This window comes from Loxodonta africana, chromosome 12 (genome assembly GCF_030014295.1).
Source record: "Loxodonta africana isolate mLoxAfr1 chromosome 12, mLoxAfr1.hap2, whole genome shotgun sequence".
In the NCBI taxonomy this organism is placed as follows: domain Eukaryota; kingdom Metazoa; phylum Chordata; class Mammalia; order Proboscidea; family Elephantidae; genus Loxodonta; species Loxodonta africana.
The window spans coordinates 84,279,005-84,297,224 of record NC_087353.1 but is presented as its reverse complement, the minus strand read 5'-3'; the positions used below and the strand labels follow the sequence as shown (position 1 = coordinate 84,297,224).

The 18,220-nt window shown below is 47.4% G+C and overlaps 1 protein-coding gene across 4 annotated transcripts in view; it reads left to right on the top strand.

Moving 5' to 3' along the window:
- GSG1L (GSG1 like) overlaps positions 1 to 18,220 on the top strand; it is a 275,751-nt gene that overhangs the window by 253,860 nt on the left and 3,671 nt on the right. For 3 of the 4 annotated variants that reach the window (XM_064295755.1, XM_064295754.1, XM_023558882.2), the window contains one exon: positions 7,980 to 8,050. In XM_064295755.1, the coding sequence (XP_064151825.1) occupies positions 7,980 to 8,050 (71 nt within the window). The remainder of the gene's footprint in view (positions 1 to 7,979; positions 8,051 to 18,220) is intronic. The other variant, XM_064295753.1, reaches the window with a different exon arrangement.

Sequence of the window (18,220 nt, the reverse complement as noted above, 5' to 3'; positions counted from 1 at the left end):
AGACAGGGATTGGACTGGACTATAAGACAGAAAATGATACTGGTGAAGAGTGAGCTTCTTGGCTCAAGTAGACACATGAGACTATGTGGGCAGCTCCTGTCTAAAGGTGAGATGGGAAGGCAAAGGGGGATAGGAGCCGGTTGAATGGACACAGGGAATAGAGGGTGGAGAGGAGGAGTGTGCTGTCTCATTAGGCAGAGAGCAGCTAGGAGTACATAGCAAGGTGTGTATAAGTTTTTGTATGAGAGACTGACTTGATCTGTAAACTTTCACTTAAAGCACAATAAATAAAAAATAAATAAATGAAAATAAAAAGACCCCCAGAGATGAGGATGATGACAATAGTAATGTTTTAGATTAATTATGTACCCAAAAAAAGGTATTTTGAAGTTCTAACCCCTAGTACCTGTGTATGTGACCTTGTTTGGAATAGGGTCTTTGAAGATGTTATCAGTTAACATAAGATCATACCGGAGTAGTGTGGATCCCAATCCCATCTGAGTGGTGTCTTGTAAAAGAGGAGAACAGACATGAAGAGTTAGACAGAAGGATGTCCGTCCAGTGATTACAGAAGCAGATATAAGCCAAGGATTGCCAGAAGCCACCAGAAGCTGGGAGAGAGGCAGGGAACAGTTTCTCAGAGCCCTCGGAAGGAATCAACATGGCCGATACCCTGATTTGGACTTCTAGCCTCCAGAACTGTAAGATAATAAATTCTTTAAAGCCACCCACTTTGTTGTATTTTGTCATGGCAGCCCTAGGAAACGAAGACAAGCAATAATAGTAATATATTTGTTGAGCACCTACTGTGTGCCAAGTAGTGTTCTAAGCACTCTGAATAAATGGACTGTTCCATGTATTAACTCATTTAATCCTTTCAACCATCCTAAGAGGTAGGTGCTATTATTATGCCCATGTATCATAGGATGAAGGGGGCAGTGGTGGTTTAGTGGTAGAAGACACAGGTTCAATTCCAGGTCAGTGTACCTCATCCGTAGCCACCACTTGTCTGTCAGTGGAGGCTTGCAACATTGCCATAATGCCGAATGGGTTTCAGCAGAGCTTCCAGACTAAGATGGACTAGGTGAAAGGCCTGGCAATCTACTTCTGAAAATCAGCCAATGAAAACCCTAGGCAGGACCAGGCAGCTTTTTGTTCTGTTATGCATGGGGTCATCATATGTTGGAGGCCAATTTGACAGCAGAGAACAATATCATATGAGGAAACCAAGACTCAGCATAAGGGACGTGTCCAGACTCAAATAGCTGGTAAGTGATGTAACCACCACTCCAACCCCGCACAGAGGAGAAAACCGAGACCCGGAGGGGGAAGGGACACATGGGAATGAACAGTGAACAGAGTACATGGACTGCCCAGACCTCCGGCTGCCTGGTTTGAGTCCCGCTTCTCACCAAGCATCATGCCATAACCCTCCAGGGCACTGATGCAGATTTGTGGGTAATTTCTTACGCCACCATTAAAAAAAAAATTCGTCTTCAGAAAACACATACTTCCTGCGGAAATTACTGTTCATATTTCCTACAGGAAATTACAGTTCAAATCAAAGCACTTGTCACCCAGTGACATTAGTAGTTTTTCCTTCCTTTTGACACAGTGTTCAGGATCCTTGGATAACCAACCCATGGTTGCCCCCTTTCTGAGCTGTGCTTAGCTTCAGGCTGCCTTTCTCCATTTCCTCACCTCCTTTCCTCCTTCCTTCTCCCTTCCTTCCTTCCTAACATTACTTGAGATACTTTGTGCCAGGAACTGCGCTAGACCTTGAGGCTACGAGCAGAGAATGAGATAAACTCCATACCTCTTCTCTCTCAGCTTGGAGCTGACTGGGGAAGACAGACTATTAAACAAGTTAACAATGATAATTAACAAGTTCTGAGCCCTTACCTGTGCCAGGTGCTATGCTTTATCCTTACAACATCCCAGTGATGCGGGGTGGTACCGTTAGTATTGAGATGACAACTGCCACTGTCACGGAAGCAGCGATGAAGAAATCAAACGGCCTATTGTATTGGGCAAATCTGCAAAAGACCTCTTTAAAGTTTTCAAAAGTGGAGATGTTACTTTGAGGACTAAGGTGCGCCTCACCTATGCCATGATCTTTTCAATAGCCTCATATGTGTGCAAAAGCAGGAGAGTGAAAAAGGAGGCAGAAGAATTGATCCATTCGAATTGTGATGTTGGCAAAGAATATTGAATATATTGTGGACTGCCAGATGAAGGAACAAATCAGTCTTAGAAGAAATACAGTTGGAATGGTTTTTAGAAGCCAGGATGGCAAGACTTCATTTTGCTTACCTTAGTCATTGGGAAAGATCAATAACTAGGGAAGGGCATCATATTTGGTCAAATAGAAGGTCAGCAAAAATGAGGGAAAGCCTCAGTGAGGTGGATTGACCTGGAATAGTCACTACAGACTCAAATATACAAATGATGATGAAAATGACCCAGGACCAGGCAACGTTTTGTTGTGTTATGCAGAAGATGGCCATGAGTTGGAGCTGACTTGATAGCAACTAACAATAATAACCATTATTATGTCCATTTTGTACATGCAAAAACTGAGATTCGGAGTTGTTAAGTGTGTGGTACAAGGTCATGCTGCCTGTACATAGTAGACCTAAGGGTCAACTGAAGTTCTGGTCACACGGTGGTTAAGAGCTTGGCTGCCAAACAAAAGATCAGCAGTTCGAATCTACCAGCCACTCCTTGGAAATCGTATGGAAACAGTTGTACTCTGTCCTATAGGTCGCTATGAGTTGGAATCAACTTGATGGCAGTGGGTTTGGTGTTTTTTGGTTTAAGGCTCAACCAGTTTCCTCCTCGCTGCAGGGCCCAAATTCTCACTCATGCCCAAAGCATCCCCTGTCCTCTGTGTGTTTCCTGCCAGCATTCACTGCCATCTGACACCCTCAGCCCCGCAAAGGGTCATTATCCCTTGCCCATAACTCCTGCCAAGTCTTAGCCACTCAGCAGATGACTGCCAAGATCCTGCAGGCTCCGCAAGCCTTTTATTTTCGCTGGTGAATCTGGTAGAGAGGACTGCATTTGCTTAAGGAAACCAGCTTTTTCCAGAATGGCAATGCAGCCAAGTAGGAAGACAGGCAGCTCCAGGGTTGGATCTCAGCTCCCTCTTGGAAAAGCGAGCATGTCAAGACACAGCTCAGGTGTCGCTTTCTCTGTGAGGCCTCTGCTGGCCTCCCCGCAAGTGGTCCTCCATGCTGGCTGTACATTAGAATCACCTGGGGTATTTTTTTTAAACTCCCCCGGTGATTTCAATGTGCAGTCAAGGTTGAGGAGCACTAGGCAAGAACAGGGCCAAATCCAGCCCACCATCTGTGGGTGTAAATAAACCACCAGTTGCCACTGAGTTGACTTAGACTCACGGCAACCCCATATGTGTCAGAGTAGAACTGGAGTTTTCAGTGGCTGACTTTTTGGAAGTAGGTCACCAGGCCTTTCTTCCAAGGCACCTCTGGGGGGACTCAAACCCCAAACCTATTGGTCACCATTTGTACCACCCAGGGACTCCGTCGTAAATAAGTTCTGCTGAAACACAGCCACACCCGTTTGTTTCTGTTGTGTCTGTGGCTACTTTTGCTACAAGGACAGAGCTGAGTAGCTGTGGCCCACAAAGCCTCAAATATTTACCGTCTGGACTTTGACAGAAAATTTTGCCAACTCTATTGTGCCTGCCAACCTTCTTACCATCATTCTAGGTTAAAAATTAGCATGCTAAGCTGTGATCATTTGTGTAAAACAAATATGAGTATCTCAAGGTCATCTGAGTCATCCCTGTGGCCCCCAAACCCAGCACGAGGCCTGGCGCACCGTAGACACTCGTTAAGTGGCAGGCGTTACTTGATATGCTACCTATTGAACTTGGGGCTTCTCAGCAAGGGTTAGGTGACTGGGGAGGGGCTAAGAGGGGCCATGCCAGGCTGGGTTGCCTTTCTCCTTAAGCAATAGCCCTATGGCTTATGGGGCCCTCTTGCCAGGGCTGAGGGTCCCAGGAGAGCCCAAGGGGTGCCCAGCGTGAGGCCCAGAAGAAGATGGATCTCAAGAAGGAAGCCATGAGAATTGGGATCCTGGGGTGGATCGGGGAATTGGTTCAAGGCTAGGGCTGTGAAGTGCAGGAAGATGTGGGCAGCCCACTGCATGGTGGGGTGGAATCTATTGACCCAAAGATGCTGGATATGGCCAGGTTGCTGGTGCTTCAGGTTGAGGTTGGGGCTGTTATCTGGTCCAGCCTCCCATCCAATGTTGAATCCAGTTAGAGCTCTATGACTGGTGATACTCCAGCCTCCGCTTAAGTACCCCTGGTGATGGGGAACTCACCATCTTGTTAGATATACATGCAAGGATATTCCCCATAACATTGTTTGGAAGAATGGAAAAATTGGAAAACAACTAAATGTCTATCAATTATTCTTTCTCATTCAACTATGAGAGAAAATATGAGTGACATCTATGTGGGCTGATATGGAAGGATTTTGGAAATTTGTGGGTAAGTAAAAAATAAATAAATCAAGTTATAAGGGATGCTTAATTTGAGGCAATTTATTAAAAAAAAAAAAAGTATTAATTCTAAAATGATAAACACCAAACTACTAACACCTCTCACTACATGGAGGTGTGATTATAGGGTGACCTTCACTCTCTTTATGAGGTTAGATTTTTTTTTTCCCTTGCAACAAACCTGTGTTATTAGGAAAATAACAAAGACATTTCCATTAAAAGAGAAGACCATGATGATGACGATGACGTACATCCTCCCATACGTTGAGCTACAATCTGCCTTCCTGAGGCATCAGGACACGATCCTTTATTCTACCATCAAAGGCCATGGGAGAACTTTGTAAAGAGAAACTGCACTCAGAATCTGTTTTCTGGGAAGCACAAGCCTAGTGCTTTGGTGCAGACAGCTTGAGCAATCCTCGTGTGGTATTATTCAACTCTTGTCAAGACGAACTTGTCTTTCCTACTAGACTGGAAGCTCTCTGAGGACAGACTGTGAAATAGACATTTCTGTTTTCTACACAGCCTCTAGTGCAGACTACACAGAGTAGGTTCTCAAGAAATTCCTGTCGAATGAACGGATGAACGAATGAATGATTTCAGGGACCAAAACTATCCATCTATGAGTATTTCTCTCCCTTCTGCTAAGGACATTTCTAGCATTGCTTCCTTGTCATTTACCAAATCCCCCCCTGACTCCTACCTAACCCCAAGCTTCTAGACATTCCTATGTAATTAGGAATAAGAGGTGGTGGGAGGAATCAAAAAGACAGGTATGGGGCTTTGTTTTTGGAAGGCATTGAGACTTACTTGCATGAAGGAAAAGAGGATAAGCATGGGAAGGAAGGAAGGGTAGAGAAAAAGGGAGACACCATGCTGAAGGCACTGGAGAGAGTTTGGGGGAAACAGTGAGAGTGAGACACAGGGCGAAAAAGGTTTCAGGACAGCTGAAGGCATGCAAAAGCAAAGAGAGGAATGGAGAAAAATGTTGAGAAGTGGGGCTGGAGATTGTGAATTAGAGGACTTTCAGTATTCCTTAAGAGATACAATAATGATTAGAATTATTTTTTACTTCAGGGAACTAGATCGTGATTCTGTAAATGTGATGTGCCTTTGGGCTGGGCCACGTGGAGCTCTGGAATTTATCTGGGTTACAAATGAAGGAGTGAAATAAGTGAATGTGGTCCCACCCATTCTCTGGCCCAGTCATTGGTGGGATAGGAATGAGGGTCTAGGTCTAGAACCGTGTCAGGGAGCATGCAGCTGCCTCCATTCTACGTGTCATTGACCAAGAGTGATATTCTGAGCCTCTGATCCGTGTTCATCATCCCCTGCCACGGCAATAGGGGCAGCACCCTCTGGAACTGGTAGTCGTATGATGCTGGGGAGGGAAACCACACTTGAAAAACTCCTGCGGTTTTGGTGGAAAAGATCACTGTGCTAGAAGTTAGAAGACAAGGAGTTTTGTTAATATGCAGAATTATATTTAGAAAGTGTTTAAATTTAATTAAGAAAAATTATACAGCTAATAAAAGTCCATTGCCATAAATATATTTACAACCACAACAACAATAAAAAAGGGTAGCTGCTGAGGCTTCTTATGTACAACCAAAAATCTCATGGGATTTGGTTCCTTGGCTTGGAGGTTTAGGGTCATGGTTTCATGGGACATCGCAGTTAATTGGCCTAATAATGTGTTTAGTGCTTCTCTTCTACTTCCTAGTTCATTGTGTGGTACCTGGGGCCTTAAAAGCCTGCAAGTAGTCATCCAAGACATAACAATTGATCTCTGTTCGCCTAGAGCAACAGAGAAAGAAGGAGAGTCAGGAATACAGGGAGGATATGGAATACGTAGCTAATTGCCTCCGTGAACAATTGCTTCCTTTGCATGAGAAGAGAAGAACTGGAAGGTGTCCGGCTACCATTACTGAACTTTTTTTTTTTTTTTTTAGCTTTTATTGAGCTTCAAGAGAACATTTACAAATCAAGTCAGGCTATTACATATAAGTTTATATACACCTTACTCCATACTCCCACTTGCTCTCCCCGTAATGAGTCAGCACTTCCAGTCTCTCCTTTCGTGACAATTTTGCCAGCTTCCAACTCTCTCTATCCTCCCATCCCCCTCCAGACAGGAGATGCCAACACAGTCTCAAGTGTCCACCTGATACAAATAGCTCACTCTTCATCAGCATATCTCTCCTACCCACTGTCCAGTCCCTTCCATGTCTGATGAGTTGTCTTCAGGAATGGTTCCTGTCCTGGGCCAACAGAAGGTTTGGGGACCATGACCACCGGGATTCCTCTCGTCTCAGTCAGACCATTAAGTCTGGTCTTTTTATGAGAATTTGGGGTCTGCATCCCACTGATCTCCTGCTCCCTCAGGGGTTCTCTGTTGTGCTCCCTGTCAGGGCAGTCATCGGTTGTGGCTGGCCACCAACTTATTCTTCTGGTCTCAGGATGATGCCATTACTGAACATTTTGATCAAAGATTCTGTAGAAGAACCCTGACCAAAAAGAGGAAAACACAGAACAGAATTTCAAATTCTCATGGACCCCAGACTTTCTGGAGCCATGAAGGTTGGATAAACCCCTTAAACTATTGCCTTGAGATGATCTTTAAACCTTAAACCAAAAAGATCTCCTGAAGTCTTCTTAAAACCAAACAATAGTTTAGCTTAACCAGTAAGAAAAGGTCTGCCTTCAGTATTATGCTCTTTTAAGAACTATCTTTGTGGGATCAAAGTGACAACAGCAACTCACCCTTAGGGGGTGCTGAATTTATGTTAATGAGGGAGGGACAACTCAGAAAAGGATGAGAATGGTTGTACAACTCAAAGAATGTAATCAGTGTCACTAAATGGTACACGTAGAAACTGTTGGTGTGTATGTTTTGCTGAGTATATTCTCAACAACAACAAAATAAACAAGAAACAAGTCCATTGCCAACAAAATTAAAAAGTAGAGTTAAGCAAAAAAAAGGCTCTAGATTTAACCCTCTATATTTTTATTCTCATTACTTAGGGTAATCACCATTAACCTTTTGGTATATATCCTGCCAAATAGTTTTGTGCCTCTCAGTATATAGTTTTCAAAACAGATACGGGATCAAGCTGCATACATTCTTCAGTAACATACCGTTTACACATAGCTGAATATCTTTTTGTGAGAATACATGGGTTTGCCTCCCCTTCAGCCTGTTACTTACTAGCTTTGTGGCATTGGGCTGGTTGCAACACCTCCCAGTGCCTCAGTTTCTTCACCAATAAAATGGAATTAATGACACCCTCTCCCGGGGTTGTGGTAAAGATCCCACGGGGCAGTGGGTGGAAGGTTGTCTTGCAAACTGTCCTGCAATGGGGAAGGACTACAGGCACTTTTTCAGGTCCTGGATCTGTGCCAGCTCAGCCCGCTGTTTCTCACACAGGCTTTTGTTCCCTTTACAGGATCGAGAAGAGAGATGGGAACGAGGAAGAGGACCTTCGCTTAGATTGCCGCCATGAGAGATATCCCACCCGTAAGTGGCCTCATCCATGGAAGCCTGGTCTACAGACTCGTCGGCTGTCTGAGGAGAAAGAACCCCTAGAGATGAGCCAGGCCAACTTTCCCCTATACCCTGCATTATCCCATCGACACACACTAAAGATGGGGACACTGAGGCTGGCGTCTCAGCCTGCAAGTGCTTTGCTTATAGCAGCCCCAGCCTTCATGATGGGAGTTGGGATGCTGAGAAATAAGGGAGATGAGGATGCATTAAAGGCAGGCAGGCAGCGAAGACAAAGCTCAAGTCCAGGCCAGGGTTAGTTGTAGGTCTGGGATAGAATTTGCCAAGTCAGGAAGGTGACAGTGGATACAATTTGTTTGGGCCATGGATGCTTCTGGCAGCTTAGAACGCATTGACTTCATATGCCTCACTGTAGGGGAGACCGTAAGGCAGAATCTAGGGCACTCACTAGGAAAACAAATGTCTGGAGCAGAAAGCAAATAGAAACGGGAGGTAAAAGGAGAGAAAGGGCCTGGCTCAAGATAGAAAAGGCAAGAGCCAATGTAAGAGTGAAGTTACAATGTTCAAAGCTCAGCTGAGCCTGCTGAATGCCCACTGTGTGTTTCCCTGCCCACCTACCCCGTGCAAAGGGCTCTTTATGCCTGATCTCATATCCTCTCTGACCCTCAGTTCTTGTGGCCAGGATCACTGCCCACATTTTGCAGATGAGGGAATTCAGCTCAGAGACGAGGAGCAACTTGCCCAAGGTCACGCAGCTTAGCTAGTCAGTGGCAGAGCAGTTACAGTAGATGCGTCAGACCCCAGCCCATATCTCTCAGACCTTTTAGGAAGCTCCAGTGGTTTCCAGCTGCCAGCACCTGTATTCCGGAACCTGGGAGCTTCCTCCACCACCACTCACAGAAGGCAGGGGTGCCACAGACATTGCTGTATAGATACCCTAGCTCCCTCACCCCTTGAGTGGGATTGCTGTGTTTCCTGGCAGGAGCCCCTCCCTGTGTCACTTTCTCTGTTCCCATCCAGCTTCCCTGCACCTCCTCAATATGTCACCAACCCTTGAGTTCTCTCAGGGTCTACTTCTGGGGGAATCCAAACTAAGAATCTGAACTCAGTCTGTCTGACTCCAAATCCTGTGATCCCAGTAACTGAAGGAGAAACAGCTCTGCTTGGAGGGAGAGGATGGTATGAGGAGGAGCCTGGGGGAGTCCAGCTGGACTCAAGGCAGGCCGAGAAGGAAGGAGGCTGGGCTCTTGTAGGGGGCATGGGCCCAGGGAGACAGCCAACCCTTCAAATGCTGATTGCCTGTTGGAGGAGCGATGGGGTGGACCCTGGGTCACACACCATTGCTTCATGCTCAGGGTCTGTACTCAGGTTGGGGGGTTCTTGGAGGAAGGGGTCAGGAGCCAATGGATGGAAGAGGCTGGGGAGCTTCTGGCTCAGTGGTCACAGAGGGAAGCAGGTCCATCATAGAGGGGAGAGAGGTGAGAACCCTGGCATGTTCCACAGCCTTCAGAGGCTCCCTGCAGAGTGGGCAGGAAACCCAGGAGGGAGAAAGACCTCAGGGCTCACCTTGAGGGCAGCTGGGAGCTGGGAGAGGGAAGGCCAAACCTCTGAGGTCTGAGAAATGGAGCTAACTGACAAGGGGTGAGGGAGGGGTGGGGAGAACCCAGGATAGGCTCTGAAGTTTTCCAAGAACAATCAAGGGTACGGTGCCTCTGATGAGTGGAATATGGAAAAGGGGGTGGCAGGACTGTGAGGGGCAATGATGTCCGTGTTGAGTCTGAAGGGTGTGTGTGTGGGGGGGGGTCCAGGGTGTGTGGGGGTGTTCAGGAGGCAACTGGGTAGATGGATGGGGAACTAACAGGGTGGTAGTACAGAATAGGAATAGAGATGACCGAAGCCCAGGGATTGATGGGACCTTCTGGGAAGAATGTGTGGGGCAGGAGAGACAGCAGCACCACAAGGGCCCTAACCCTGGGCACTCAAAGTGTAACTGTGGAAGGGGCTGCTGGAAGCTATCAGCTGTCCCCAGAGATTTTCCAAATCCCAGTTTCTCAGGGAAGAAAAGAGCCTCCGCTTCAATAGCCAGGTGCTTTTTTGATCAAGTACCCAGGCGTTTGCGGGGACAGCCGCCTCTCTGCGTGAGCGGAGGTGCTGGGACTCCTAGTTAACACGGGGAAGGAGAAGAAGACCCCATCTGTGTCAGAGCTGAGGGTGACGGCCCACAGGCCGGCTGGGATACTATCGTCAGGGTCCCGTATGCTCACCGAGGCGTCTGCGTAGGTTTAAGTTAGTGAATCAGTGCAGAAATATTGCAAAACTCATCCAAGCATTTTCAAAATGTTTTCTTGGCCAAAAACCCACTAGCAGCAAAGAGGCCACATGCTGGAGGTGAGCTCGGTTCCTTAGATGGTCTGATCAAACCACTGCCCTAGACTAGGAGCAACTTGAGGTCCAAGACCACGTCTGCTGGGCCCCGTGACCTCAGGACCCTGCCCGAGTTCTGCCATATGGAATGTGCCAACTGTGGGCCATTTTAACTATCCTGAAGTTGGCTGCTTCGGTGGCCGTTCATTTAGTCAACAAATCTTTACTGAAGAAGCTTCTCTGCGCTGGGTCCCGGGAAGCTGGAGATAAATAAGGCATGTCTCAACCCTGGAGAGCTCCAAGACCCCAGCCTTCATTGTATTGTGTGGTCAAAGTTACAATGGGGGTCAGTGCAGGCACTGTCACAGCAGAGAGGGGTGGCACCTCATTTGGCTGTGGGCAAGGGCAGGGTGCCGGAGAGGGAGGGGTGGAGAAGGGGTACTTGGGCAGGGGTGAGCCAACTTGGTAGGGATTCTGCAGCTATAATGGCGATACCTCGACTTGATTATGAAAATGGACAAGAAGAACACAGTTCCACCATGTCTCTTACTTACATACAGGGGCAGATGACCCAATAAGCAAGGAAAGCATAGGCTTACTTGTGCTTACGTCCTAATCTGTAGTGGATCATCCACCCTGTCAGGGATTGTAAATTTGAAAAGAGGCTTTGATTCCGTAGGAAGGTGCCATGGGGTTGCGAGAGATACAGATGCCAGCCGTACCTAGAAGCAGAATCGTTGATGTGGTGAAAAAATGTGAACTTATTCACTACAGATGACCTGGTAGGCAAGGTAAGCACCGTGCTTACCGTGCCTGTTGAATGATCTGGCCCTGCTTACATATGTTCTGAGGGCTTTACACGTATTGTTTATTCACTCACTTCATCCTAAATACAGCTCCATTTCACAGATAGAGAAACTGAGGCACAGGAAGGTCAAATGGCTTGCCAACATCACACAGCCAGGAAGTGGCAGAGCTGGGATTTGAACACAGCCATTCTGGCTCCAAAGCCCACGCCCTACCCACTAGGCAAACTGCCCAGTGTCAGTCGATGGTGCCATCTGCCCTCCGGCAGGGTCCTGAGGACACTGGGCCCAGGAGACGTGGTCTTGGTCCTCAGGTCACTCACACTCTAGGATGGTGGCTTGATCAGACCATCTAGGGAAATGAGTTCGCCTCCAGCATGTGGCCTCTTAGCTGCTAGTGGGTTTTCAGCCAAGAAAATATTTTGGAAATGCCTGGATGAGTTTTGCAATATTTCTGCACCAGCAGCTGCTCGGCTCTTGTGATGGGCTGACTTTCCAGCAGGAGGAACGGGGGAGGAGGAATGTCAGGGAGTCGCATTATTAAACACTTACTGTGTGCAGGTCTGTACTAAGCACTTCACTGTCATTGCATTTGATGGCTGACACAGCCCTGGGAAGGAGGAGTTTTTATTCTTGTTATGTCAGTGAAGAACTAAGGCTCTGAAAGGCTAATTGGCTTTGCTGAGCTCTCTGGACCACTGGGCGGTAAAATTCAGCTTGGTGTTTAGGTCTCTCCCCTTACTCTGACAAGGAGGGTCTTCCTATTCTGACTTGCAGACCCCCAGCCTCTCCTCCCTCACACCACAAAACTCATCCCCTTCACAGAGCCTTTGAGCCTGCTGTTCCCTCTGCTTGGATTGCTCTCCCTCTAAATCCTCACGTGGCTGCCATTGGCTCATCTTTTAGGTCTCAGCTGAAAGGCCAATTCCTCAGGGAAGCTCTCCCTGACCTAACCTACCTTCCCCAGACACCCTTACATGCGCGTTTTCTTTCCTTCAAAGCATTTAAACAAAAAAACCCAAACCCTTTGCCGTGGAGTCGATTCCGACTCATAGCGATCCTACAGGACAGAGTACAACTGCCCCATAGGGTTTCCAAGGAGTGCCTGGTGGATTCAAACTGCTGACCTTTTGGTTAGCAGACTTAGCTCTTAACCTCTATGCCACCAGGTTTCCTCAAAGCATTTAGCACACTCTCAGATGACCTTCACGTTTATTTACTTGCTTTGTTTCTTGTTTTGTTGCCTGTCTCCTGTAAGTTCCGTGAGAAGAGGCACCTTGCTGATTTTGTTCGCATGTCTCCTGAGAGCCTAGCACAGTGCGTGGCAAATAGTAGGTGTTCAGATGTAACTCTGATCCTCTAAGTTGCTCTCACCACTTCCCATCCCAACAGCCACTCGTATGTAATAACAGGTACATAAACTTACGGTTGTCTTAACTGCCCCCAAAGTTGCTACTTTTTCTTTGGCTATTGTGATATGAATTCTGCCACAGTTTTTTTTACCCCCCTGAGGAAAGAGTTTACTTTTGAAACCTACCTTTGGGGCCTTGCAGAGCCACCAGCTAGTTCGGAAGCACACGAGACTTGACATTTGACGGAGGTGATGCTGCCATATGGTCCAGGTGTCTGCATCTTCCTTTCAGGGGCGATGGGCTTTGGACCTGATTGCAGTTGTCAAGTTCAATGCCCAAGACAAGACTTTGACTTTGCCAGGTGCGTCAGTAAGGCTGGGCTAGGTGAGAGCTGTCACTTGCCGGCACAGTGGTGGCTTCTGGGAGCTCTGTCTAGACAGGTCTCTGCCGCTGCTGCCCCAAAAATAGCAGGGTGAATTTCAAGGAAGTCTTTTTCTGGGCCCAGAGCAACTTGGCATTTTTATTAGATCAAAATCAAATCCAATATAGTGCTTCTAGGGTTGCTTCCTTTATTAAAATGGAAACAGGCAATACTTCTGAAATAAATATCAATGCGAACTTGCTCTGAGCACAGACAGGCCTGCAGCTTGGACAGGTCCAAGTCCCTGGAACTGGGGCTTGAGGGATCCCACCAACTTTAACATCAGAATCACCTAGAGGGCTTGCTCAAGCACAGATTGCTGGGCCCTGCCCCCAGAGCTTTTGATTCAGCAGGTCTGGGGTGGGGCCTGGGACTGTGCATTTCTAACAAGTTCCCAGTGATGCTGCTGGTCCACAGACCACGTTGTGAGTAGCAAGACTGTCAACAGGACTAAGCCCTGGGCCAATACCTTCTCTCTGAAGCTACTGCCAGGTAGCAAGTCTGCATTTTGTCACTTGCTAGAGCTATCCAGCAACTTCTAGACTGAAAATGCTGCTTCGAGGGTCGAGTCTCCTCCAATCCATCCTCCTAAGACACAAACTTAATCATGTCTCCCCCAAGCCTCCAAGATCTAAAACCCGTATAATGACTCGCGCAGCTGGTGACCGTCAGGCTCACCCCCTCACACGTTCCCACCGAGCCCTTCTCGCCTTCTTTCAGTCCCTTATCACTCTCTGAGCCCTTCTTTGATACCATGTTTGTTTCCAGTCTCTCCCCACTAGAATGGACATTTCATAAGGACAGGGACCTTGTCATAGTCAGTGGCAATCCCAGTGCCTAGCACTTGGTAGGTCATCAATAAGTTTGAATGATTTCGCTTATTGAGTCCTGACCTTAACTTTGTGAGGCAGGAACAAAATACGAAAAGCCAAACCCACTGATGTCGAATCAAATTCCAACTCATAGCGACCCTATAGGACAGAGTAGAACTGCCCTATAGGGTTTCCAAGGCTGTAAATCTTTACAGAGGCAGACTGCTACATCTTTCTCCCGCAGAACAGCTAGTGGGTCCAAACCGCCAAACTTCCAGTTTGCAGCCGAGCACTTAACCACTGTACCACCAGGGTTCCTTGAGGCAGGTACCAAAAACCAAACCAAACACATTGCCGTCGAGTTGATTCCAACTCATAGCAACCTTATAGGACAGAGTAGAACTGCCCCATAGGGTTTTCAAGAAGCAGCTGGTGAATTCACACTGCTAACCTTTCACCAGAGTTTCTGAGGCAGGTACCAAACCCACTGCCAATGAGTTGAGTTGATTCCGGCTCATAGCAACCCTATAGAACAGCGTAGAACTGCCCCATATGGTTTCCAAGGAGCACCTGATGGATTTGAACTGCTGACCTTTTGGTTAGCAGCCGTAGCTCTTAACCACTATGCCATCAGGGTTTCTGAGGCAGATGCAGTGAGTAGTATTTTCATTTTACAAGTGAAGATGCTTGGGTCGTGAGAGGCAAAGTTCCTTGTCCTGGTCACACAGTCTGTATGAGCTGAAGTTGGGCCATTCTTCTCTTCTTTCTGCCCATTTTTCCCACGGCGTGCCACCCAATTCCACCTGACTCTAGGAAGCAACCAGGGCAGTTGAAAACTATAGATTTCCGGGAGAATTCAGTTGCTCCATGTGGGGTGGGGCCCAGGAATCTGTATCCTATGAGCCTGATGAGGCAGAAACCCCTGGGGTATGGGATGAGTCCTGTAAGCCCTCAGGGGCCCTGCTGGGCCTTTTACTCCTGGCACCCAGCAACCTTAGCAACTGTAGCCTTATAATCCTCACCCCCTGGCCATATGTGTCATCTCTTCCAGGCGCACAGGGCTTCTTGCCTTCCCCCTACACCAACATTGCTAGGTTTTTCACACCTTCTGAAAACCTCATTTGCCTGCCAAGAACCCCTTTCACACCCTGTTCCTTCTGCCTGAAGTGACTTGCCTTCTTCCTCTGTTTGATGAAAACCAAGGCCTATCACTGGAATTTACTGCTTTCACAGTGCTTTCGCGGCTCAATCAAATGTCTTGGGATGGCAGCCAGTCCCTCCTCACTACTTGAAGGAGGTGGTCACGCTCATCTCTGCATTTTCTTGTCCTGAGGCAGGACAGCCTTGTGTCTATGAAGCAGAATTTCACAGTGGTTACGAGCCTAGCCTCTGGATTGAGGCTGCCAGGGTTCAAATCCCAGCTGTAAGACCTTGGACATTGGGCCTCAGTTTCCTCGTCTGTAAAATGGGGATACAAATGGCACCTAACTCATATTGTAGAGGATTAAATGAACCAACATACGTGAGGCACACTGGATGGTTTCTGGCATGTGGTAAAAGCTGTAGGCATGTTTACTGTTATCATCTCTTCATCTGTTTAGGTGTCTGTCTTCCTCCCTAGACTGTGAGGGCCCAGAGGGCAGGTCTGTGTCTCATTCATGTCTGTAGACATAGCACCCAATATGGACTCTAACACATAGTAGGTGCACAACAAATGTTTAGTAAGAGAACAATGCAGTCAATGGGTCCGGGGAGAGATGGCAGGCTAAGTGGACTCAGCTTGATCCCAGGTGTGGACAAGGACATGGGGTCCCCAGAAGATGGACTCCAGTGAAGAGAAGCCTGGGCCCCCTATTCAATCTGCCAAGACAATCTACCCTGCCAAGGTGGACCAGAAGACCCAACCTTGGATCCCACATAAATCTGCCCTTCCTCCTGAATCTTCTGTTGTTTATTCATTTGGCAGATCTGGACTTCTAACACTGTGTCAGGAATTGTGCTAGGCACTAAGAATACAAAAAACAAAAACATACCAGTTGCCATCAAGTTGAGTCCGACTCATGGCAACCCCACGTGTGTCAGAGTAGAACTGTACTCCATAGGGCTTTCAATGGCTGATTTTGGAAGTAGATCATGGGCCTTTCTCCTGAAGCATCTCTGGGTATATTCAAACTGCCAACCTTTTGGTTAGTAGCTGAACCCATAACCATTTGTGCCAACCAGGGACTCTGCTAGGATTACAATGATGAATAAAACCAGAGCTTTGTCCTCATGGTACGTATCACTGAGTAGGAAGGACTGGGGAGGAAAAAAGTAAACAGATATTACCAAATATTTCAGTGCCTCCAAGGTCCCTCAGGACAGAAATTTATAGAGCAGGGTCGACTGGGATGAGGCCATCAGCATGCCCTCTCCAAAGCTGTGACATTTTAGCTAACAGCAGAATGATAATGGTGCCACTAGCTGCTGGATCTCCAAAGCCAAATACCTCAGTGCCATATCTATCTGGAGGGCAGGGTTCCAGGTTGGGCAGACGGACAGAAGGCTCTGATAGGCCTGAGAGTCCTAGGCAGAGGCCTTCAGCACCTTGGAGAGTGGGTGGATGAGCCACGGAAGGCACTCCCTCATAAAAGGACCTGGCTCTTGTGTGCTAGGCTTGGCTTCTATGGGTCAGGAACGCCAAGACCAGCTACCTGTGCAGCCCTGGGGCCTGCCCACCTTCACTAATTACTTTAAAAGCTGCAGGGTGGCCTTGACCACATCACTTCCCCTGTAAGTGCCTTGGTTTCCCATCTGCATGTTTGTGGTGGTGTTGGCATTCTTGGTCTTGAAGGGTCTTCCTGGGGAATCCACTGTGGAACAAAGGGTGTGATTTAATTCAATTCAGCAGATCCGAGAGCTGGGCCCCAGGATCATGCTGCCCTGGAGAGAGTTCTAGTCAGAGGTTTCCCACTGAAGGATTGGAAAATTAAGACTGGAAGAGTGGATGTTAAATATGTTGGCTTTGATCTCTGGATTAAGAGAGGAATAGAAATCACTGCTTCTGAGAACTCCTATGGGAGGTTCTCTGCTAAGCCTGGGGTTCTCCAAGGTAATTGAAAGCACAATACCTGCCACCACCTCTCTGCATGGGACTTTGGACAAGCCCCTTCCCACCAGTGGGCCTTGATTCACCCATCTGTGCAAAGAGGCCATTAAGCCCTTTTAGTGCTGGCTCTTTGTTATTTTCATATCCATCAGTATCTAAAGTCAGATAACTAAGGGCTTCTATACAGAGGACCTGTTGGGCCTGCTGATCTAACTAACTAGCTGACTCTTGTAAATCACATTCATTTGCAGGCTCAGAGAGGTGAAGTTACTTGTCAAAAGTCACACAGCATAAATATATATATTAGATATATGTATGTATTTATGTATCACGGAAACACTGGTGGCATAGTGGTTAAGTGCTATGGCTGCTAACCAAAAAGGTCAGCAGTTTGAATCTACCAGGTGCTTCCTGGAAACTCTATGGGACAGTTCTACTCTGTCCTATAGGATCACTATGAGTTGGAATTGACTCGACGGCAACGGGTTTCGTTTTGGTTTGGTATGTGTCACAAAGTTTTATAAGTAGTGGAACCTGGGTTTGAACCGTTGACTGTCAGACTCCACATACAGTAACGGCCTGCCCCAAGCCTATAGCCCAGAGGAGAAGAGGCTGAGAGAAAAGCCTCTTCGTGATGTACAGGATTTCAGAGCAGAAAGGGTGGGTGGAGCTCAGCCTCCAAGCTCAGAAATCACCCCATCCTCCTCCTCAATGGTTTCTTTATTTATTAAGAAAGTCAGCTCAGGGCTTGCTCTGTGTCTGCCCAGATGCTGGGGGCTGAGGGTTGCAGGATGAAGCAGACTTACTCCCTGTCCACATAGAATCCCCAGGGTAGCTGGGGAGACTGACACTGAGCTGGCTACTACTCCGTGATGAGCACGAAGGGAGAGAGGGATATGCTGGGTGCTGAGGCAGCACCATGGAGGGGAGGAAGGCTGCCTGAAGGAGGCGACATTTGAAAGAGAAGTGGGGAATGCAGTGACCAGAGAAGAGCAGGGAAGAGTACTTCCAGCAGAGGGACCAGCACGAGCAAAAGCTGGAGTCAGAATAAAGATGTAGGTTGGGGAACAGTTCAAGATCACAAAAATGGCCTCCCATGGGCTGAATCTGACCTGGGAGATGTTACTTGGCTCACAAAACATTTTTTTTTTAAACGTTAGTTGATATCACTTAAAAGCCAGAAGATTTTATTTTGAAATGTAGAATTTCAATGGAAGTTTTTGAAGATCTGAGCCCACATTCCCTATGGTAACAATTGGCTGCCATGATGGCTGCCTCTGGCCCACTTTTTCCATTGACATTATTTGCTGGGGTCCAGTAGACATTTTGTTGGGGTTCC